This window comes from Aquarana catesbeiana, linkage group LG05 (assembly GCF_042186555.1).
Source record: "Aquarana catesbeiana isolate 2022-GZ linkage group LG05, ASM4218655v1, whole genome shotgun sequence".
Lineage (NCBI taxonomy): Eukaryota > Metazoa > Chordata > Amphibia > Anura > Ranidae > Aquarana > Aquarana catesbeiana.
Genome location: NC_133328.1, coordinates 169,590,552 through 169,615,200, shown reverse-complemented (window position 1 = coordinate 169,615,200; position 24,649 = coordinate 169,590,552). Strand labels below are relative to the sequence as shown.

The 24,649-nt window shown below is 45.0% G+C and overlaps 1 protein-coding gene across 2 annotated transcripts in view; it reads right to left on the bottom strand.

The window, feature by feature from the left end:
* The window catches only part of NEK11 (NIMA related kinase 11), a 505,456-nt gene that overhangs the window by 72,393 nt on the left and 408,414 nt on the right, over positions 1 to 24,649 (bottom strand). Inside the window, exon 15 of one of the 2 annotated variants that reach the window (XM_073630337.1) lies at positions 15,966 to 16,062. The exons of the other annotated variant lie outside the window; for it this stretch is intronic. Within the exon in view, the coding sequence (XP_073486438.1) occupies positions 15,966 to 16,062 (97 nt within the window). The remainder of the gene's footprint in view (positions 1 to 15,965; positions 16,063 to 24,649) is intronic. 2 annotated transcript variants of the gene reach the window in all.

Here is a 24,649-nt window from a genome sequence, read left to right as displayed (position 1 = left end):
CTTCCACAGCCTGGCCACATACAGAGGGCAAGTACAGCTGAGCATGGCTCAGCATGGCGGGGTATTGCGGAGTATGGCGGGGGCGGGGTATTGCGGAGTATGGCGGGGTATTGCGGGGTATGGCGGGGTATGGCGGAGTATGGCGGGGTATGGCGGGGTATGGCGGGGTATGGCGGAGTATGGCGGGGTATGGCGGAGTATGGCGGGGTATGGCAGAGTATGGCGGGGTATGGCAGAGTATGGCGGGGGCATGGCAGAGTATGGCGGGGGCATGGCAGAGTATGGCGGGGGCATTGCAGAGTATGGCGGGGGCATTGCAGAGTATTGTGGGGGCATTGCAGAGTATTGCACAGCATTGCAGAGTATTGTGGGGGCATTGCAGAGTATTGTGGGGGCATTGCGGAGTATTGCACAGCATTGCAGAGTATTGTGGTGGTATTGCAGAGTATTGCACAGCATTGCAGAGTATTGTGGGGGTATTGCAGAGTATTGCACAGCATTGCAGAGTATTGCACAGCATTGCAGAGTATTGTGGGGGCATTGCAGAGTATTGTGGGGGCATTGCAGAGTATTGCACAGCATTGCAGAGTATTGTGGGGGTATTGCAGAGTATTGCACAGCATTGCAGAGTATTGTGGGGGTATTGCAGAGTATTGCACAGCATTGCAGAGTATTGCACAGCATTGCAGAGTATTGTGGGGGCATTGCAGAGTATTGCACAGCATTGCAGAGTATTGCACAGCATTGCAGAGTATTGTGGGGGCATTGCAGAGTATTGTGGGGGCATTGCAGAGTATTGCACAGCATTGCAGAGTATTGTGGGGGTATTGCAGAGTATTGTGGGGGTATTGCAGAGTATTGCACAGTAGTGAGGGATGGCTGAGCATGGATGGATGGATGTCTCTGTGCAGCGCTGTGGGCACTACACATACAGCCCACAGCGCTGCAGACATCCATCCATCCCCCTTCCCGCTCACTGTGTACCGATCGGTACACAGGAGGGGAGGAGAGGAACCGGCGTCATCAGATGACGCCGGTCTGTTTACATGTGATCGCGCCGTCATTTGACGGCGCGATCACATGGTAAACGGCCGCAATCAGCGGCCATTTACCGGGATCCGTGATGCGCCGGGTCCTCTGGACCCGGCGGTCACGGATGTGTTCGGGTGCGCGCCCCAGGGGGCGCGCGAGAGGGGAATTCTGGGAGGACGTCATAGTACGTCCACCCAGAGTTATCCAACCGCCCTGCAGCCGTCATTCGGCTATGGGCCGGTTGGTAAGTGGTTAAAGACATCCAGCTCACTTCATTCCTGCCTTTGTCTTGGTCACATCACAAGAAACTATCTCCTGTGTTCCTGTTTGAAGTCTGGCTTTGCTGCCATCCCTTCAGGCTCCTTATCTTGCTTGCTGTTCCTCTGTTTGGATCCCTGACTTCTGGCCTGGCTGATTACCCGATCTGGTTACTGAACTCTGGCTTGGCTGATTACCGATCTGGTTACTGAACTCTGGCTTGGCTGACTACCCGATTCGGTTACTGGACTCTGGCTATGCTTTGGCTATGCTTACTCTATTTACCTTTTTATTTTTATTAATAAACAAGTGTGATTTTACTGTACTTCTGTCTCGGTCTGGTTCATGGTTTCTGACACACAGTCCTCCTTGCAGTCATGCAACCATCACAGTCCTCCTTGCAGTCATGGCCCCATGGTCCCTATTGTGGAACACCCTGAAATGGTTAAACAAACTGTGATGTTTGAAACCTTTCTTGATTCTATTCACATGTTCACATAACCTGATACCCAACCTCCTTGTGGTTCTAACTACGTATTGGAGCCCACAAGGGCAGGACAATAGGTAAGTGACATGGGTGGTTCTCCACCTGATACATTTTTTAATCTCATAAGATTTACCCTGAGAAAAAGAATTAAAATGTTTGGTTTTTTTTATTCTATGTTTAGAGGTTCGACATATCATGCATTTAGCACAACTGAAAAAACCTACTTGGTCTAAAAAGGTGAAAGTTTTCTTGGGGGATTGACTACATTATGTGCCAATTTCAGTCTAAGAGTTGGAGGTTTGGTATAAATAAATTGTGGCCTGACAGGTAAGATGTTACAAAGATCTCTGTCATTCAGCAACAAGGGCCAATGTTCTCTTATTATCTTTTCAAATTGCCTATGTTGCCTTGTGTAACCTGTTAAAAATGCTACCTCATAATCTTTCTTTTTAGATGTTTTTTTCTTGCTGAGGGATTCCCTATCCAAATTTCTTATGCTTTCTTTTGTTTTCATAAGATCATTTGCCCTGTAGCCTTTTTTCTTGAAACCTATTAACAATAATTTGTGACTGGATGTCATAGTCTTCTATTTTATTGCAGTTTCTCTTTACTCTGAGCAACTGGCTTTTGGGAATGCCACTCAACCATCTTGGGTGGTGGCAGCTGCCCAACGGTATATAACCGTTTCTGTCGACTTCTTTGAAAAAAGTACGGGTAAAAAGCCTCCCATTTTCTCTAAAAATGGTCAGATCCAAAAAATGTACTTAGTCATGACCAATTGTTTCAGGGAAAGAGATGCCATATGAATTGTTACCCATTTCTTTCAAAAATTCAAAAAAGGATTTCCTTGATCCTGCCCAAATAATAAAAATATCATCGATATAACGTTTATAGAAACTCAATTCTGGTATGTTTCAGCCATAAACTGCCTTGTACTCCCACCAACTCATAAAAAGGTTTGCCATATTTAGCCCCCATAGTGATACCCCTCTTTTGTCTGTAATATTCCTTTTCATGCCAGAAAAAATTATGACTCATTGCAAGGTTCAGGGAATCTAATAAAAAATCTTTTTGTTTTGGTTTGATGTCAGTACTATCCAAAGCCCATTTTACTGCCTCTAGTGCATGATGTTGCTGTATATTGTTCTAGAATGAGTTGACATCCACACTCGCTAGAATGCAATGCTCACCCAAAAACAAGGGTTCAATAAGTGTAATCAGATCCTTGCTATCCTTAAGATAGGCAGGGCATGTTTGGACAATGGGCTGCAGGAAGTGATCAAGATATTCACCAAGCCGAGAAAACAAAGAATCAACCCCACTAACTATGGGTCTCCCTAGGGGTTTTAAAGGATCCATGTGGATTTTTGGCAACTGATATATGACAGGAACCTTGGGGGCATCAGGGAAAATAAATCTTGTTTCCTTTTTGTTGATATTTCCTGCATTATGTGCTTCTTTAACCAACTATTTCAGTTTGGCTTTAAATTTATTGCTGAGATTTCCCTTCAAGTTGCTTCATCAGCTATTAATCTGTCAGACTTACACGTACCTGACTGACGAACCCGGTATAGCAGGGGAGGCCTCCCGTACGTATCTGGTTCCTGGCCCCTGGCCCCTGGTAGTGTAAACAGAAGGCACAGGAGCGCAGGGTGGTAAGAGAGCCTGGCAGGTGACTTGCGGAGGTAAGGCCCAGGATCCTGATGCGTATGGTCTGGAAGTCCTAGAAAGTAAGGGACTAGGAAGCTGGTGCAGAGCAGGAGCAAAATGGGCTGGTCCGGTCACAGGCAGAGTTGGCAACAAACGGTAAGCGAGGTACAGAGGAGCAGGCAGGCTCAAAGTCCGGGTCACAGGCAGGGTTGGCAGCAGGCGGGCAGTGTGGTACAAAGGAGTAGGCAGAGTCGTAGTCAAGGAAAGCCGTGGTCAGGTGCAGGCGGATAACAAGAGAAGTCCAAAGGCAGGCCGGGGTCACTTAGGCGATCAAACAGGCAAACAGGAAGCAAACAGGAAGCAAACAGAAAACAGGAAGTCAGGAACTGGGAGCTGCAGATCGGACAGCACCAAGCAGAAGATTCCAGCAGACTAAATAGGGCGGCTGGCGCCAAGCGCCGTGCGTGCCCGCACAGCGGCGCGGACCGGTGCGAACCGGCACACACTGGAGCGCCCACTAGCCAATCTATTCAAGGAACTCCTCTGACATAATCTATGCAATTCCGACAGATAATCACTTTTATTTAAAATTATGAGACCACCCCCCTTATCAGCTGATCTGATCACTATATTTTTCTTTTTCTCTAACTGTTGTAGACCACTTTCTATATCCCTTTTCTTTCTACTTGGATGGATTCTTAATTTTTCTAAATCTTGCTCCACCAATGATTTAAAAACTTCCACAAAATGATTTTTAGTCAATTTAGGTTTAAAAAAAAAAAGTTGTTTTTTTAAAGGGGTATGAACAAATTCTTCAACAACTGGCTCTATTGATGAATTGTTTTGGCATAAAATTTTAATATTAATTTTACGTATGAACTTCTGAAAATCGATAAAAACATCACAATTATTGAGATTTCTGTCTAACACAAATTTTAATCCCAATTCTAAAACCTTATTTTCCTCTTTAAAAAAAACAGCATTGCTTAAATTAAATATTCCTCCGTCTAAGTTTCTCTTTTTCATTTGCCCTTTACCCCCTTTGCATCCTCTGGTCCTTCTCTTCTTGTTAGGTCTTGATGTGGTGGAGGGGGTGCCATGGGGTACCATGGCCTCCATTCCTCTTCCCTCACATCCTGCAGATATTGATCTATCCCACAAACTCTGGGGTTGGGGCCCCCTCTTGCTCTCCTGGGCAGACCACCAAAACCCCTCCTTTGAATATCCCCTGGGTAATTATTATAACCTGGAAAGCCTCCTCCATCTCTAGGTGGATATTGGTTATAATATTGGGGGGTCCATGATGTACCACCAAAACCACCCCTATGATCATAACCTCTGGGTGTCGCTATGGGGGCTAAATATGCCCCCTCAGTGGCAAATCTTTTTATGAGTTGGTGGGAGTCCAAGGCAATTTATGGCAAAAACATACCAGAATTGAGTTTCTATAAACGTTATATCGACAATATTTTTATTATTTGGATCTTATGAAAACAAAAAAGGCATAGGAAATTTGGATAGGGAATCTCTCTTCAAGAAAAAACATCTAAAAGGAAAGATTATGAGGTAGCATTTTTAACAGGTTACACAAGGCAACATAGGCAATTTGAAAAGATAATAAAAGAACATTGGGCCTTGTTGCTGAATGACAGAGATCTTTGTAACATCTTACCTGTCAGGCCATAATTTATTTATACCAAATCTCCAACTCTTAGACTGAAATTGGCACATAATGTAGTCAATCCCCCCAAGAAAACTTTCACCTTTTTAGAGAAATGGGGGTTTTTAAAGTTGTGGTAAATGCATGATATGTCGAACCTCTAAACATAGAATTAAGAAAACCACACATTTTAATTCTTTTTTTCAGGGTAAATGTTATGAGATTAAAACATTTATCACGTGTGGAACCACCCATGTCACTTACCTTTTGTCCTCCCCTTGTGGGCTCCAATACGTAGGTAGAACCACAAGGAGGTTGGGCATCAGGTTACATGAACACGTGAATAGAATCAAGAAAGGTTTCAAACATCACAGTTTGTCTAACCATTTCAGGGTGTTCCACAATAGGGACCCGAGTGGTGTCAAGTTTTGTGGAATTGATAAAGTTGAGGCCCATTGGAGGGGCTCCAATCTCAAAAAAATCTATTTCACAAAACGAAACCCAGTCGATACATAGGTTGGGCACTTTGAGTCCCCATGGTTTAAATATTGAATTGGATTTGAATTGCTTTGTATCTAATTGGTAGAGATCATTTATATTTATTTTTATTTTTATTACATTTATTTTTATTTATTTTTTTATTTTCATTTTCATTTTATTTTATTTTATTTTCATTTTTAATTTTTATTTATTTATTATATTTTATTTTTTAATTTTTATTTTCATTCTTATGTTTATTTTTGTTTTTATTTTTCATTATTTTTGTTGATCTCTATTTAGTTACTATCCATCACTGTATGAACCTATTAAATGTTTTTTAGTTTTTATTTTAGTACTATTATACTATTGTCATTATAAGTATTTTTTTCTTATATGTTTCCAATATATTGTTTGTTAATAAAGTTTTGTGAAATTTACGGCAGCAAACAGGAAGTGATGTGAGTGAAGGGAAGTAGGTGTTGAATTACACCGGATGGTATTTTTTGTATTTGATTGGTTAATTGGCATGGAGACTCCCATTCTCCTGCATATAAATTTGGCCTTACGAGAACTGGAAGTGATGTCCTTGATGACGCCCTGGAGGAGGGGCGAAACGTGTTGACGCATTTCCGGTTTTACTTACCTGTGACGCTACTTCCGGTATCTGTGGAACGCACGCTGATGCAAACCCGGAACACACTGATGCCTGTTTTTCCAGTCGTCTCGTGAGTGGTGTTCTGTTTATGCGCAGTTATCCAGTGGCGGCAGTACTTCACTATATGCTCTTTTTTCTCCTTTTCTAATATATATTGCCCTCTGTGGTCCTTATGCAAATCGGAAACGCCTCTACCCTTGGATTCATCGTGACCCCCATTAAGCATTTTTGACCCCTGGACTGCAAAGCCGAGGGTCCATGAGCTCTGGTGAGTGGGGTCGCAAGGGGAGTGTATTCTCTGATTGACTTTGATTTTGATTGTGCTCTCTGGAATCACTTTTTTAATCCTGATTTTTTAATTACTGTTGGACACTTTGGCACCTTACATTTGTCAATTATTTGATTTTCTTATTTATTGGTTGTATTTTTTGCACTTTGCACACTATTGTGTTTATATTTAACACGTATTCCACTAGCGCTGTTAAACTGTATATCCATTTTCTAAGGTCTTAGCGCCTTTGTATCAGCTGCTGTGGTCTTTTCTTTGTGCACTATTGTTCCACTGGAGCGAGTTTTTAGTTTGTATTACTTCCCTGCAGACATGGCCCCCCATCACAGTCCACCCTTGCAGTCATAACCCCCTATCACAGTCCTCCTTGCAACCATGGCCACCCCCATCACAGTCCTCCTTGCAGTCATGCCCCCACCACAGTCTTCTTTGCAATCATGCAACCATCACAGTCCTCCTTGCAGTCATGGCCCCATCACAGTCCTCCTTGCAGTCATGCCCCCCATCACAGTCCTCTTTGCAATCATGCCCCCATCACAGTCCTCCTGGCAGTCATGACCCCCATCACAGTCCTCCTTGCAACCATGGCCACCCCATTACAGTCCTCTTTGCAATCATGCAACCATCACAGTCCTTCTTGCAGTCATGGCCCCCATCAAAGTCCTCCTTGCAGTCATGGCCCCATTACAGTCCTCCCTGCAGTCATGCCCCCATCACAGTCCTCCCTGCAGTCATGGCTCCCCATCACAGTCCTCCCTGCAGACATGGCCCCCCCATCACAGTCCACCCTGCAGTCATGGCCCCATCACAGTCTTCCCTGCAGTCATGGTCTCCCATCGCAGTCCTCCCTGCAGTCATGCCCTCCCATTACAGTCCTCCATGCAGTCATGGCCCCCTATCACAGTCCCCCTGCAGTCATGGCCCCATCACAGATTACAGTCTTCCCTGCAGTCATGGCCCCCATCACAGATTACAGTCTTCCCTCCAGTCATGGCCCCCCATCGCAGTCCTCCCTGCAGTCATGCCCTCCCATTACAGTCCTCCCTGAAGTCATGGCCCCCCATCACAGTCCCCCCTGCGGTCATGGCCCCATTGCAGTCCTCCCTGCAGTCATGGCCCCCATTGCAGTCCTCCCTGCAGTCATGGCCACCCATCACAGTCCTCCCTGCAGTCATGACCCCCCTTCAACACAGTCCTCCCTGCAGTCATGGCTTCCCATCACAGTCCTCCCTGCAGTCATGCCCCCCATCTCAGTCCTTCTTGAAGTCATGCCGCCCATCACAGACCTCTCTGCAGTTAAGGCTCCCCCATCACAGTCATGCCCCTTAAAAGCACATTGCCCCTTCCAATCCCTGCCTCCCCTGCAGTGTTTTACCTACAACAGGGCAGAGGCAGCTAGCAGCCTGTGTCTATTCTCTCATGTCTCCTGACTGGCCGCCAATGTCAGCCTATTAGCAGAGCAGGGGGCGGGAGTGGCTGCAGATTGGGACAGAGAGCGAGAGCTGTCAAACTTATTATATTAACAAGCGGGCGATTACTCAAATCTTATTATGAAAAGTCTCCTGCTCTCTGTCACAATCTGCAGCCGCTCCCACCCCCTGCTCTGCTAATAGGCTGACATCGGGGGCCAGTCGGGAGACATGGGAGAATAGACACAGGCTGCTAAATAGCCTGCGATCCGTGATAGGACTCACCTCTTGCTGCTGAAGAACAGGCCACAGACTGGTACCAGTCCGCAGCCGGGGGCTGGGGACCGCTGCTTTAAAGTACTGTATATCTAAACCCAAGAACAAAATATATATTGCAGCTTGCCAGTCTGTAGATATTGTGCCTGCATTAGTTTCCTTTTTTTTTCCCTTCCTGTAAATACCTGCTGATCTTGCTAGGAAATGTATAACATTCTATGCAGTGAACTGAAATCCCAAACAATGTTATCAGATTTGTCAGATATCTTTTGTGAACTATAACCCCCCTCTCATTATGATATGGAGATGAGGAGAAGATAGGTGTTTGTAGCCTAAATAAGGTGAGAAGATCTCCTGGTGAAAATAAAGGAAAAAAAGAGCCTGAAAAAGAAAACAAATGCAATCAATCTAAGGACAGGTAATCTGCAATATATTCCATTATTGCAGGGGGGCTTTGATGCACTTAATTCTATTCTATATAGAGGTAGAAAATGTCTAATGGTAAAAAACAGTGCTGCGCAAATCAATGTCCTTAGATCAACATATATAAATGCGATGACAGGTTTGCAAACAGGAACCACCAGTGAAACAATACAGGCTAAAACCGATGACTGAATGGTGACTAGTATCCCTCCACTGGACATGGATGGCCCCTCACCTCAGATACTCGACCTGAAACAGGTCACACAGCATATAATATCCTGGATAGATCACTCTATATGGATGATGGTATCTCCACTTCCCAGCACTCAGCATAATGGCAGAAGATGCATATGAAATGAGAAGGCAAACAACATAGTGCTCTCCGTATCTACTTTATTTAAAATGATTTAAAAACAATTTGAAACAAATAAACACTCACAGGTACCGGCACTCCGATCCGAGTGCCGGCTAGAAAGCTTGTGATCGTCTCTGTCGAATGACCGCGGGTGACGTCATGCGCTCCTGACCCCCGTACGCGTTATGTCCTGTGGGCGGGACTTCATCGGCGTGGGGCGGGATGCGCAATGACGGCCCGCATTGTTTATATACTATGCCATGGTGACGGCGGCACCAATCAGAGGTACGGGCGCACTGATCAAAGAATCTAGCACCTCACGACCGCTCCTTCTGGACTCCTAATTCAAATTACACTTCCCTATGTACGGGAAACGAAACACGCCGCCAATCAATAGGCAATCAAATAATATTAATAAAAAGCTTACTTGCAACACCTGGATATCAAATCTCATTGTGCAAAGTTAATTATCTTAAAATATGAAAATTAACAGTATTAATCTTTAACACGCATAAGCTCATGCTACAAAAGTCGCATATAAAAAAATCGCATATAAAAATTATGAAACATATAAAAAAGGAGACGTCAGACCACGGTCATCAGCTGAGTACGATCACATATACAGAATAAAAAAATAAAATTAAGAATTATCTATTAGAAATGAAGCAGTTCAAATCAAAATCCACATTCATTCCAGAGGGGGAGAGAACTTTTGTCTCGTAGATCCAGAATGATTCCCTACGGCTTAGCTGCCTAACATAATGGCCACCCCTCCACTGTCGGGGAACTTTTTCTATCCCCCAAAATTTAAGGCATCTGGGGTCCCTCTGATGGCAAAGGCGAAAATGCCTGGACACACTATGGGTTTTTACCCCCCGCTTGATGTTACTAATGTGTTCTCCAACTCTTACGTGAAGTGCTCTTGAGGTCCGACCCACATACTGGAGGCCACAATCGCACTCCAGCATGTAGACCACCCCCACTGATGAACACGTAATCAGACCTTCAATTTTATAGCTTTTTTGCGTTGCATTTGAGACAAATTCCTTCCTTCTTTTAATATTTCTGCTGGCCTTCCTGCATGTGGCACATTTACCACATGCGTAAAAGCCAGACAGAAACCCAAACAGTCCATTGGTCACAGTCTTGGGTGGGTCAATGACCCCTGGTGCTACCCGATCACGTAAGGAAGGAGCCTTACGGTATATGAACCGAGGGTGATCGGGGAGAACCGGTCCAAGAATCCTATCCCCTTTGAGAATGGGCCAATGTCTAGCTATGATATGTTCTAGTTTTTTATACTGAATGTTGTAATCGAGTATAATACGATAGCTTGAGACATTATCATCGACTTCCGAGGGTTTGACCTTATCCGCAACAACAGTGTGTCTATCAATTGCCAATACCTTGGCTATTTCTGCATCTACCAGAGCTTGGGTATATCCTTTTTCTTTAAACCTATTTGCAAGCACCTGTGACTGTGTTAAGAAGTCATCATCTGAAGTGCAATACCGGCGCAAGGGAATGAATTGGCCTCTTGGTATGTTGCAGAGCCAAGATTTATGGTGACAGCTGGTCAGGGGATGTATGCATTCCTATCAGTTGTTTTGAAGTGGTTCCTAGTTTGGAAACCTCCCTCACCTTTAAATATTTCAAGGTCTAGAAATATGATCTGTTGTTGACTGATCGTCCAAGTTAACTCAATGTTTTTGCTATTAGCATTCAACCCATCCATAAAGGTTTGTAGGCTAGGCATATCACCCTACCACACCATAATTAGGTCGTCAATATACCGTCTGTAGCATGATAATTGCGGTGGGGGGTCTTGAAAAATAGTGTCCTCCTCCCAGTGGGCCATAAATAGGTTGGCCACACTGGGAGCAAACCTAGCCCCCATGGCTACACCTCTTGTCTGTAGGAAAAAGTCCCCATTGAACCAAAAATAATTGTTTAACAAACAGAACTCCAAACTTTCCAACAAAAAGGAGGTATGATCACTCGAGAGGTTGGAGGTGGTCAGAGCCCATTTAACTGAATCAAGGGCCTACTTATGATCGATAATAGTATAAAGAGAACCCACGTCTGCAGTTATTAAAATGCTAGACCGGGTACATGGGAGGGTAGATAAAATTTGAAGGATTTGTTTCGTATCACGTAAGAACGCTTTAGTTTTTAAAACAAGTGGCTGGAGGAATAATCCTTCAAATTTTATCTACCCTCTCATGTACCCCGTCTAGCATTTTCCGTCGGAAAATACGACTGTGTGTACGGGGCATAAGTGTACGGGGTATCTCCATCCCAGCCAGAAGGACATGATGACAAATGGGGAACAGGGCCCCAAAAAATCATTCATAAAATATATAAGAAAAAAACAAGAGGGCATTAACGTATCTTACAGCTTGTGATATAATGGATCTTCCATAGGTAAGACGTGGGAAGAATAATCAATGTTCTTTAAATTAGCCTTAGAAATGGCTCCTTAGAAAACTCACTGGCAGTTGCTACTTTTACTGCTAATCCAACAGCCAGCACTAGATAAATTAATGGAATGATATGTCACACGATGGAATATAAAAATAATAAACAAATTATAAGCTAAGGATGTTATCTTATTTAAGAATAAAATATATCTCCTTACTGTAGTCTGTACCCAACATAACTGCCAAGATACGACTACATTTCTACGAGTCATTGCAGTCTAATAGTCCATAACTAACAAGTGTCTCTCATTTATTGTTCGTTACATTTATTGGTTTTCATAAACAATCCATTCATTTGCATGCTGTTTGTTACTTTTAGTTACCCAAACAACACTCCAGGGCAGAGAAATAGGAAGAAGCAATTCTAATCTGAAATATGTGCTATGATATAATTACATTATCGTAGTAAACATGGATATTGTTCTACATCGTCGTGCTCCAGAGTGCGACGAGAAAATGTAATAATATGCTTGTTTAAGTCACAAATCTGTTGAATTAATTATGACTTTGTCTTTGCCATGAAAGAAAGATGCAGCCTTGGGTCATTGTGCTAGAAGGAAAAGTCCATATCATTTTAATAAAAGAAATTCACATACAAAATGTGGGTCATTTGTGGGCACGGTGCAGCACTTAATTTGGAAACAAATAGCCATATTGCAGCTGCTAGTATCAATGTGATGAAGCTGCTGCAAATCAGATAACGCTATAGCTACAGGCAACAGGGAAGATAGTGGAGACTAAACAAGCTTAGATCACTACAAGAAAGGGAAATATCATAAGAAGGAAATATTACAGTTGCATGCATGACGACATTTCCCATACACTTGTCAAGTATCTGGTCGATTAGAACAATTTAGATCTTGTTTGAGGTTAATCATTCACTCTATATGGAGGAAATCATAAATGCAACATAAATCTGAATATTAAATGGACAAGACAGGAAATCCAGCTGTGGGATGAAGCAACAGTCACTCTACATTCTTTTGGTCAATAGGCTATGTGCTGATTGTAAGGATCACTTAAGATTATCCATGACCTTTTACTGCTTAAAGTGGAGCTCTGGGCAAAAAATAGTAGACACAAGAACTTGATTTTATGCATCACATATATTTCCTACCATACTTTTATAACTGCATGTATCTGTCATGTGCTCATTTGAACAACCCCTAATGATACTTACCTATTTCGACAGTGACTGTAGGAAAAAGGGCTGCTAAATTCCTGCTCTCTTGGACACCTAGTTTCCACCAGACACCTGACTAGACGATGAAGGAGCAGCAACACATACATATAATATATATTCTACAGTAAGCAAAAAATATATCCTTAAATGTATTCTTTGCCTCTATGGAGTATTGTACCCGATATGTGCAGTACAATATGCATTTTATATACATTTGTGGGGTAATTATACATACAGTGCCTTGCAAAAGTATTCACCCCCCTTGGCATTTTTCGTATTTTGCTGCCTCACAACCTGGAATTAACATGGATTGTTTGAGGATTTGCATCATTTAATTTACAGAACATGCCTACAACTTTGAAGATTTTTTTTTTTTTTACTGTGAATCAAACAACAAATAGGACAAAATAACAGAAAAGGTCAATGTGCATAATTATTCACCCCCCTAAAGTTAATACTTTGTAAAGCCACCTTTTGTGGCTATCACAGCTCCAAGTCGCTTTGGATAAGACTCTATGAGCTTACCACATCTTACCACTGGGATTTTTGCCCATTCCTCTTTGCAAAACTGCTCCAGCTCCTTCAAGTTGGATGGTTTGCGCTTGTGAACAGCAATCTTTAAATCTGACCACAGATTTTCTATTGGATTGAGGTCTGGGCTTTGACTAGGCCATTCCAACACATTTACATGTTTCCCCTTAAACCACTTAAGTTTTGCTTTAGCAGTGTGTTTGGGGTCGTTGTCCTGCTGGAAGGTGAACCTCCGTCCTTGCCTCAAACCACACACACAGAGTGGTACAGGTTTTGCTCAAGAATATCCCTGTATTTAGCACCCTCTTTCCCTCAACTCTGACCAGTTTCCCAGTCCTGACTGCTCAAAAACTCCCCCTACAGCATGATGCTGCCACCACCATGTTTCACTGTGGGGATGGTGTTCTTTGGGTGATGTGATGTGTTGGGTTTGTGCCAGACATAGCGTTTTCTTTGATGGCCAAAAAGTTCAATTTTAGTCTCATCAGACCAGAGCACCGTCCTCCATACATTTTGGGAGTCTCCCACATGCCTTTTCGCAAACTCAAAACGTGGCATTTTGTTTTTTGCTGAAAGTAATGGCTTTCTTCTGGCCACTCTGCCATAAAGCCCAACTCTATGGAGCGTACGGTTTATTGTCATCCTATGTACAGATACTCTAGTCTCGGCTGTGGAACTCTGCAGCTCCTCCAGGGTTACCTTAGGTTTCTGTGCTGCCTCTCTGATTAATGCTCTCCTTGCCCGGTCCAAGAGTTTTGGTGTGTGGCCGTCTCTTGGCAGGTTTGCTGTTGTGTCATGTTCTTTCCATTTGGTTATGATAGATTTGATGGTGCTCCTAGGGATTATCAAAGATTTGGATATTTTTTAAAACCGAATCCTGACTTGTACTTCTCAACAACATTGTCCCTTACTTGTCTGGAGAGTTCCTTGGTCTTCATGGCAGTGTTTGGTTAGTGGTGCCTCTTGCTTAGGTGTTGCAGCCTCTGGGGCCTTTCAAAAAGGTGTGCATATGTAACGACAGATCATGTGACACTTAGATTGCACACAGGTGGACATCATTTCACTAATTATGGGACTTCTGAAGGTAATTGGTTGCACCAGAGCTTTTAATGGGCTTCATAACAAAGGGGGTGAATACATACGCACATGCCAATTATCATTTTTTTATTTCTGAAAAAATAGTTTTATGTATATATTTTTCTAATTTTACTTCACCAACTTAGACTATTGTGGTCTGATCCATTACATATAATTCAGACTAAAAAACATTGAACTAAAGGCTGCAATGTAACAAAATAGGTAAAAAGCCAAGGGGGTAAATGCTTTTGCAAGGCACTGTATGCATACAGTATTATACATATGCTTAAATGTGTTTTGATGTTTTATTATTTTTGTACATTTTCTATGCTTTTGACTCTTCAAATGTTCAACTTTATGTCATTATTGTCAAAAAGCAACAGATTAAAGCTGTGGAAATAATAATTTAGCGTGTGGATGGCTGTGCAGTGGGGGCATGTAAGGACAAGTCTGATCATTAGAGGAGAGCATACCGTGTTCCCAGCACAGCAAAAGAACTGACCACGGTGTGTTCTCCTGCTTAGTGTGATCGGTTTTTAATAGGAAAGCAAGGGGACTAGCAGGGACACCAGGGATTTCACACTAAGGAGGCAATACATATATATACATAAACATATACTTTTTCATACAAGATACTTTTTAATACAAGTACTGTAAATGGTACAACAGGCACATATCAGGAATACTTAGTTTTTGGGTAACAGATGCGTTAACAACTTGGGGGTCATTACCTACAGTATACCCAGCAGACTACTACTTTTCACACTTCTAGCAAACAATACTGTGTTTTGTACATGATTATGAAAATATGTACTTACTATGTTCCTTTAATTGTTCTTTAATTGCCTATAACAGACTCATTATAATTCTGTTAAAACCAAATTAAAAATGTTTGAAATAAAAAATAAGGATCCCTTTACTGATGTGTTAGCTCTGTTGATTGAGTCGAGGTTTTGATGTACATAGAATATATTCAGCTTATTTCAACTGAAGGTTCAGTTGGGCTTAGATCTGTATATCTAAGATTCAGCCATCCAATCATCAAAATCAGTATAATGTAAGAAGTAAATGTTTAACTATTCCAATATCACATACTTGCTGGTGAAATTTTATAAATGGTCTTCGTACATTTATACAAAATGTATAAATGCCCCTCAACTTATGAACACACTGTAATGCCCCGTACACACGGTCGGATTTTCCAACGGAAAATGTGTGATAGGACCTTGTTGTCGGAAATTCCGACCGTGTGTAGGCTCCATCACATATTTTCCATCGGATTTTCCGACACACAAAGTTTGAGAGCAGGATATAAAATTTTCCGACAACAAAATCCGTTGTTGGAAATTCTGATCGTGTGTACACAAAACCGACGGACAAAGTGCCACGCATGCTCAGAATAAATAAAGAGATGAAAGCTATTGGCCACTGCCCCGTTTATAGTCCCGATGTACGTGTTTTACGTCACCGCGTTTAGAACGATCGGATTTTCCGACAAGTTTGAGCCAACATCCGCCGGAAAAAATCCTAGGATTTTGTTGTCGGAATGTCCGAACAAAGTCCGACCGCGTGTACGGGGCATTTCAGAGTAAAAGAGGCAGAAAAAGACAGGAATTGAAACAATACTGCATCTCACTTGCAGATATTGGAATATTTAGGACTCTCAGTAGTACAGATCACTGCATTGTGTTTCAAACAATAAAATGGTTAGAGCACTTACTCTCTCATGCGCTTCAACTTAGTCTGTGCCATAATGTCATTGATAGCATTTGATGTCAAGGGAATTGGTGGAGACATTTTGGTGGCAGTCTGAGTATCTACAGATCAATGCAGAGAGAGACAATGTAATTCACTGTCCAAATTAATGGCATTATGGAACACTGGAAACAGAAAGTGTAATGCGAAATTGCCTTGTTAGAAGCCAGTTATTTAAAACAAATTGGTAACAATGTGTGATAAGCTTATAGGGCACAAATCAGAGGAATTCCACTAGTAGGCATGACACCATAAAAATGTTCAGTGTAAGTACAAAGGGTTTTATTACACAAACAGTATATGTAGTGTATGGCATGCTAAACAAATACAAAGTAAATTGATATTGTCTAGAGAGAAGTAAACTCCTAATGCAAACTAGTCGTATATATACATAAACATATATATATAAGTACATATTCATTATTTGCATTATATTCAGAAGCAATTAAAGACATCGGGCAGTATTTGGATTCTTTTTCACAAGATAGTAACATTTTGGAATTGATCTTTATTGAATGCTTGTACAAAAAAAAGTATGATCATTTAGCTCCGTAGCACTGGCTTAAACAAGGTAAGTAGAACACCAGGAACCTTATTTTACTGGATACAATGGAGGTAACAAGGATAAAAAATAAAAAAATAAATAAAAACTAAACAGGTAGGGTGGATAAGGTATAATGTACAAATTCCTCCTTCTATGTCTATGTAAAAAAAGCAGGCCTTTGAACTACCATAGAATATAAAATGTAGTTACATACAAATACAAGTTGTGTCAAAAAGATTTGTTAAAGCCAGTCTATAACCCCCCCCCCCCCCAAAAAAAAAAACAGCTGCTATCAGGTGTAAAGTACAACACCTAGACTTACCTGCAGAAGCCTTTTGTCACTACAATTGAATCCTGGGCCATTCTGAATTGAAAAGCTCCATTATAGTGTCAAAGCCCAACCTCCCCATCTTGCCCCAAGCTCATAGTGATGGGCCAAAAGGGATGTTTTAAAAGCAAGAGGAGGTGGCCAAGCTATGATGGTAGAGCTGCTGTATTGCTCATCCACAAATCCGCACACGGTCAATGCGCTCTTCCTCCCTCGGTTCTGCTATGACAGGGGAAGATACATACATTGCGCATGTGCGAATTTGTGGACGAGGGAGAGTGCACTGTGCATATGCAGGTTTGTGGACAAGCAACATAGCAGCACTATGCTTGTTCCTGTGATGATGGAGGAGCACTAAATGTACTCTCTGTACTAGCTTATACTGTATGGAGATCACTCAGAATGCTACTTTTGCTAACCATGCTTTGTAAAAGCCATAGGCGTGCGCAGCCTATTGCATTAGGGTGTGCACCCCAAAGCTCAAACACACATGCGTGTGTGCGTATGTGTGTATATATATATATATACACACACACACACTTTTATAAATATATCTAAACAAACATTTTTAAATGTATTAAAACTTTTTAATTAAACACTTATCAAATGTAAAAAAAAAAAAGAAACTTGAATTTTTTTAATTTATTAAAAAATTGAATTGTTCACACTAGCCGTTGAGGTGCAGTAAAACCCTGCTGTTGAGCTGTGCTTTTACCACCCCTCAACCACTAACATCTTTTAGCTTTAGAGGCAGCGGCTGGGCATGTTCACATGCCGCAGCTGCAATTGTACTCCCTGTTGCTTTCAGCAGGTGCAGCACCCACTGACTGTGACCCACTTAAGTGAACGGCGACACTCTGCAAGCGGCCTGCAACTGCGTGCAAAGTTGTCTTCAAGGAGTTAAAGCAGGTTGTGTGGAGGCGATACAACCCCTCTTCACTACCTCTCAAATCCTCTCTGCATGTGCGGGAGTGACATCATTGCGGCTCCGGCCATTCGTACAGCCGGAGCCCGCGAACCTGGAAGGAAGACCGGGGAAGATGTACACCCTGTCAGAGGGTTTCGTTGTAAGATGAGCATACTAGCAGATTATGCAATTGCATGGAAAGTTACAGGGGAAAGGTTTTTGTTTTTTTTCGCTGCTGCGGTTTACAACTGCTTAAAGTTGGTACATATGTACGGGTTTTTTTATTCAGATCGCTAGCTGACGGGTTCTTGCATCTACACAAGTGATATGGATGCAGGAGTCCCCCCTGCTGGGAGATCGTATTCTGACAGCGGGGACTCTCCACCATCAGAATACACTGATTAGTGCTGCAGCTGATTGGCTGCAAGAACAAGGTTTCCAGGAGTCCTCTCCAAGAAAAACTGATCTAATGATTGGTTTCTGTCTTACAGGGAAGGCTACATATAGACTGAAATATATCCAGTCTCTGGTGAACTGGACCAATCTCAATCTGTGTGTACCCAGCTTTACCTTATTTCTTGCTCCGCTCCCTCCACTGCTGTGACTGTCCCCCTTAGCCTCTGTGTAAGGTACTGGCTGTGGTCACACTCCAGCCTCTCCATCATACCATACAGGGTTAATGTCGCTGTATGGTATTTGAGTGAAGAAAGAGAGCTTGGAATCAGGTACGTGAAAAAAGGATATCCGCCCTCCCCCCACACGCAAGGATGGACTTTTTTTTAAACAGAAAAGTTTTATTAATGAACTAAGCATATACAGAATCTATTCGTAAAACAGTGAGGTGTGTGACACATCAAACCAGCAGGTATACGGACAGTCCTATGCACATAGCTGGTCAAAACAAAAAAAAACATGACATAGCATAGGAGTTAAATGTCAAAGTACACCAAGTTATTGTCTTATAGGGCATTAAGTGAAGGGTTAATATAATCCATAAACAAATATAAAGCATGGATTTTTGTACTTTCCTGAAGGTGGGATGTAATATTCTATTCCTTGATGTCAATGCTCAGATTTTTTGCTAGGTTGAGAATTACTAGGACTTCTGAGATGCTACATAGATGTATTTAACGTACACATTATATCTTAATAAAAAATAATGATTTTAATAAGATATAATGTGTATGTTGAATACATCTATGTAGAAGTTCCAGTAATTCCTAACCCATAGCTCCCAACTGTCCCTAATTTGGAACAATGTCCCTCTGTCCCTCATTCCTCCTCATTTGTCCCTCATTTTGGTCTGATACATATAGTTGTATATAAAATGCACTTTTTATCTTTCAAAAAGTGTTTCCCAGTGCTAAACCTTTCATCCAAATTCTAGATTGCTGCATTTGTACATTTTAAAAGCCAATATAAAGGAATAGTAGTGGTAAAAAAAAAAGTCCTTGTGGATTTAATTGACCTTTTTTTTGATGAATTCTCCTTTAAGGGGGTGTGGCAGGGGGCGTGGCCTATGCCTACATAGATTTGTTCATAGGTGTCCCTCATTTCCATCTCAAAATGTTTGGTGGTATGCTAACCTATTCAAGAATGTCACGTTTCTCTCAGTAAACCTTCCCTGCAAGGTGCAGGACAGGTTTACAGCACAGCTGAGCATAATGTAAAAGGCAGAGAAGGTCGGGACTCAAATGTACAGAAGATGCAGGCTGCCATCATTCCTCAGAGGAGAGCTGTGCTGTGTGCTGGGCAGGAAGCAGGGCTCCGGGCTGCACTGTGATCATCTCTTCATTCTCCGCCCACCTGTACTGGAGCTGTGAAAGCCCCGACTCAGCCAGAAAAACGAGTACCGACGAGAGAGACAGTTTTCCCGTTGTAAGCTGTTTTAGTGGCAACAGGAAGCATAGGATGGTGGGCTCTGGTAACTACTAACTCCTGTGAGGACTGCAGCCACCAGCTGTGGAGTAAGAAGGTAGGAATTATCCGATGCTGCCTCTGTAGTCCCACATACAGCATCCCTGATAGCAGATGGCGGAGTGACATTCAGCTGTCAGGGATTCTGTAGCCAAGACTACAGAGACAGTATCGGAAAATGCGGCTGCCTGCTTGCTCACTCCGTGGCCAGTGGCTGCAGTTCTGACAGGAATTTTACATTCAACTAATAAGTAGTCCCACCCTCCCTGTAAATATAACCTCTTCTCTTAATAAGTAGTCACACTGGCAGCGCTATTAGTTAGCAGGGGTACCGAACTGGAGTTATCACACACTGTGGGGTGCCTGGAGTGTGCCTGTACCAGTGGCGGCTGGTGAAGTTTTAGGATGGGGGGCGCCAGACCCCGCCCTTCCTTTTTGACCCCTCCCACTTGGTAAAAATGGGCATGGTTTCAGCGAAATAGTGGGCGTGGCTCTAAGGTGGTGTAGTTAGCATCTGAGATGAACGAGGGATGGAGGGAGAGAGGGACAGCAGCCCCAGATCCTACACAACAATAGAAATGTGTATTCTACAAAGTTTAACAATCATCAGATAAAGATACTCCAAACACCTGGTGTTAGCGCTTCAATCATCCCGGCACCATGGTTGTTATGGTGTCAGGATGATTGAAGCGCATTGTTTCTATTATTACATTGTAATATAAAATGAAATCATTCAACTCACCATAATGCAGAATCAGTGGGAGCCCCGAGTGTGTCACTAGCCACGTTGCCTACAACCAGATGCCATCAGGTGTCCCCAGCAGTGCGTCCTTACATGCAGCCTCTGTCACATCAAATGCAGCCTCTGTCACATCAAATGCAGCCTCTGCCCCCCCCCAAATACAGCCTCTGCCCCCCCCAAATACAGCCTCTGTCCCCTTACATCAGAGTTGCCATCAGTGTCCCCACACAGCATGTGTCCCCCACAGCAGGTGTCCCCCATCAGAGCCCCCAACAGCAGGTGTCCCCCACAGCAGGTATCCCCCATCAGAGTCCCCCACAGCAGGTGTCCCCCACAGCAGGGTGTCTCCATCAGAGTCCCCCCACAGCAGGTGTCCCCCATCAGAGTCCCCCATCAGAGCCCACCACCAGAGCCCCCCACAGCAGGTGTCCCCCATCAAAGCCCCCCACAGCAGGTGTCCTCCATCAGAGTCCCCCCACAGCAGGTGTCCCCCATCAGAGTCCCCCCACAGCAGGTGTCCCCCATCAGAGTCCCCCCACAGCAGGTGTTCCCCATCAAAGCCCCCCACAGCATGTGTCCCCCATCAGAGTCCCCCCAAAACAGGAGTCCCCCATCAGAGCCCCCCACAGCAGGTGTCCCCATCAGAGTCCCCCCACAGCAGGTGTCCCCATCAGAGTCCCCCCACAGCAGGTGTCCCCATCAGAGTCCCCTATCAAAGCCCCCCACCAGAGTCCCCCACAGCAGGTGTCCCCTATCAAAGCCCCCCACAGCAGGTGTCCCCCATCAAAGTCCACTCACAGCAGGTGTCCCCCATCAAAGTCCCCCCACAGCAGGTGTCCCCCATCAGAGTCCCCCCACAGCAGGTGTCCCCCATCAGAGTCCCCCCACAGCAGGTGTCCCCCATCAGAGTCCCCCCACAGCAGGTGTCCCCCCCACAGCAGGTGTCCCCCATCAGAGTCCCCCCACAGCAGGTGTCCCCCATCAGGGTCCCCCCACAGCAGGTGTCCCCCATCAGAGTCCCCCCACAGCAGGTGTCCCCCATCAGAGTCCCCCCACAGCAGGTGTCCCCCATCAGAGTCCCCCCAAAGCAGGTGTCCCCCATCAGAGTCCCCCCACAGCAGGTGTCCCCATCAAAGCCCCCCACAGCAGGTGTCCCCCATCAGAGTCCCCCCAAAACAGGAGTCCCCCATCAGAGCCCCCCCACAGCAGGTGTCCCCATCAGAGTCCCCCCACAGCAGGTGTCCCCATCAGAGTCCCCCCACAGCAGGTGTCCCCCATCAGAGTCCCCTATCAGAGCCCCCCACCAGAGTCCCCTATCAGAGCCCCCCACAGCAGGTGTCCCCTATCAAAGCCCCCCACAGCAGGTGTCCCCCATCAAAGTCCACTCACAGCAGGTGTCCCCCATCAAAGTCCCCCCACAGCAGGTGTCCCCCATCAGAGCCCCTCACAGCAGGTGTCCCCCATCAGAGTCCCCCCACAGCAGGTGTCCCCCATCAGAGCCCCCAAGAGCAGGTGTCCCCCAAAGCAGGTGTCTCAATCAGAGTCCCCCCACAGCAGGTGTCCCCATCAGAGTCCCCCCAAAACAGGAGTCCCCCATCAGAGCCCCCCACAGCAGGTGTCCCCATCAGAGTCCCCCCAAAACAGGAGTCCCCCATCAGAGCCCCCCACAGCAGGTGTCCCCATCAGAGCCCCCCACAGCATGTGTCCCCCATCAGAGCCCCCCACAGCAGGTGTCCCCCATCAGAGCCCCCCACAGCAGGTGTCCCCCATCAGAGCCCCCCACAGCAGGTGTCCCCCATCAGAGTCCCCCCACAGCAGGTGTCCCCCATCAGAGCCCCCCACAGCATGTGTCCCTCATCAGAGCCCCCCACAGCAGGTGTCCCCCATCAGAGTCCCCCCACAACAGGTGTCCCCCATCAGAGTCCCCCCACAGCATGTGTCCCCCATCAGAGCCCCCCACAGCATGTGTCCCCCATCAGAGCCCCCCACAGCAGGTGTCCCCCATCAGAGTCCCCCCACAGCATGTGTCCCCCATCAGAGCCCCCCACAGCAGGTGTCCCCCATCAGAGCCCCCCACAGCATGTGTCCCCCATCAGAGCCCCCCACAGCATGTGTCCCCCATCAGAGCCCCCCACAGCAGGTGTCTCCCATCAGAGTCCCCCCACAGCAGGTGTCCCTCATCAGAGTCCCCCCATAGCATGTGTCCCCCATCAGAGCCCCCCACAGCAGGTGTCCCTCATCAGAGTCCCCCCATAGCATGTGTCCCCCATCAGAGCCCCCCACAGCAGGTGTCCCCCATCAGAGTCCCCCCACAGCAGGTGTCCCTCATCAGAGTCCCCCCACAGCATGTGTCCACCATCCGAGCCCCCCACAGCATGTGTCCCCCATCAGAGCCCCCCACAGCATGTGTCCCCCATCAGAGCACCCCACAGCATGTGTCCCCCATCAGAGCCCCCCACAGCAGGTGTCCCCCATCAGAGCCCCCCACAGCAGGTGTCCCCCATCAGAGCCCCCCACAGCAGGTGTCCCCCATCAGATCCCCCCACAGCAGGTGTCCCCCATCAGAGCCCCCCACAGCATGTGTCCCCCATCAGAGCCCCCCACAGCATGTGTCCCCCATCAGAGCCCCCCACAGCAGGTGTCCCCCATCAGAGCCCCCCACAGCAGGTGTCCCCCATCAGAGCCCCCCCGAGGCATGTGTCCCCCCCATTCTCCACACAGCGGTACTTACCTTCAGTCTCCTGCGGTGTCCTCCTCCTCACACTGGCACCAGCATTCTTCCTGTTTCCTCTCTCGGGCGCAATGAGAGAGAGAATCAGGAAGTGACATCTGACTCAGGGCAGATGTCAATCAAATCTGAAGTGCCAAGTAGCTTCCGCCCGGCGCCTGTAGTATGTATTACTATGGCCGGGCGGAAGCTACTTGGCGCTTCAGAAAACGCCCCAAGGCGGGCTAAACGCCCGCAAATGCAGCGCCACGTCTGCAATCTCGTGATTGCATAGACGTGGCGCTTCCTATAAGTGCACTGTGTCCGGCGTCGCACTGTATCCGGCGTTCGAACACAGTGCACTTAAGGACCTTTTTTTTTCTTTTTTTTTATTTTAAAGGGCCAGTAGTAAAAAAAAATTTTTTTTTTTTTTGCTGCCTGGAGGGGGGGGGGGGGGGGGGGGGCCCAGGCGCCCCCTATGGACGGGCCGCCACTGGCCTGTACCATTAGGCACACCCCCTGTGCATGTCTATGGTAAAAGCCACAGTTAGCCTACAGGTACGTAATTTCTCTACGCTGCAAAATGATTTGTAAACTAAACTAAACTAAACTACTGAAGCCTCTTGTCTGTATTTCCAATTTTATTATAAAGGTGAAATGACCCTTTAAGGGTTCTTATATCAAATCACAAAGAATAAGAGAAGAATCTTCAGATGGGACTTTAACCACTTGCCGATCAGCCGCCGCAATTTTACTGCGGCAGAATGGCATGGCTGGCGAAACAACGTTACCTTACGTCGCTTCCCCCTGAGGCCACTAGGGGGGCGCACGCCCCCAGAGCTGATGCAATGACCGCCGGACTCCCACGATCGCTCGTGACAGAGCGAGAACTGGGATCTCTGTGTGTAAAAACACATATCTTGGTTCTCTGAGGGGCGAAAAGACAGATCGTCTGTTCATACAAAGCATAAACAGTGATCTGTCATCTCCCCTAGACAGTCCCATCCCCCATTCAGTTAGAACACACACTAGGGAACACAGTTAACCCCTTGATCGCCTCCTAGTGTTAACCCCTTCCCTGCCAGTGAAATTTTTCAGTAATCAGTGCATTTTTATAGCACTGATCGCTGTCTAAATGTCACTGATCCCAAAAATGTGTCAAAAGTGTCCGATGTGTCCGCCATAATGTTGCCGTCCCGATAAAAATCTCAGATCGCCGCCATTACTAGTAAAAAAATTAACAATAATAAAAATGCTATAAATATATCCCCTATTTTGTAGACGTTATAACTTATGCGCAAACCAATCAATATACGCTTATTGGGATTTTTATTACCAAAAATGTAGAAGAATACATATCGGCCTAAACTGAGAAAAAAAATTGCTTATTATAGCAATTGATTATTATAGCAAAAAGTACAAAATATTTAGTTTTTTTTTAAATTGTTGCTAATTTTTTTTAAAAATGCCATAAATCTATCTCGTATTTTTTAGACGCTATAAC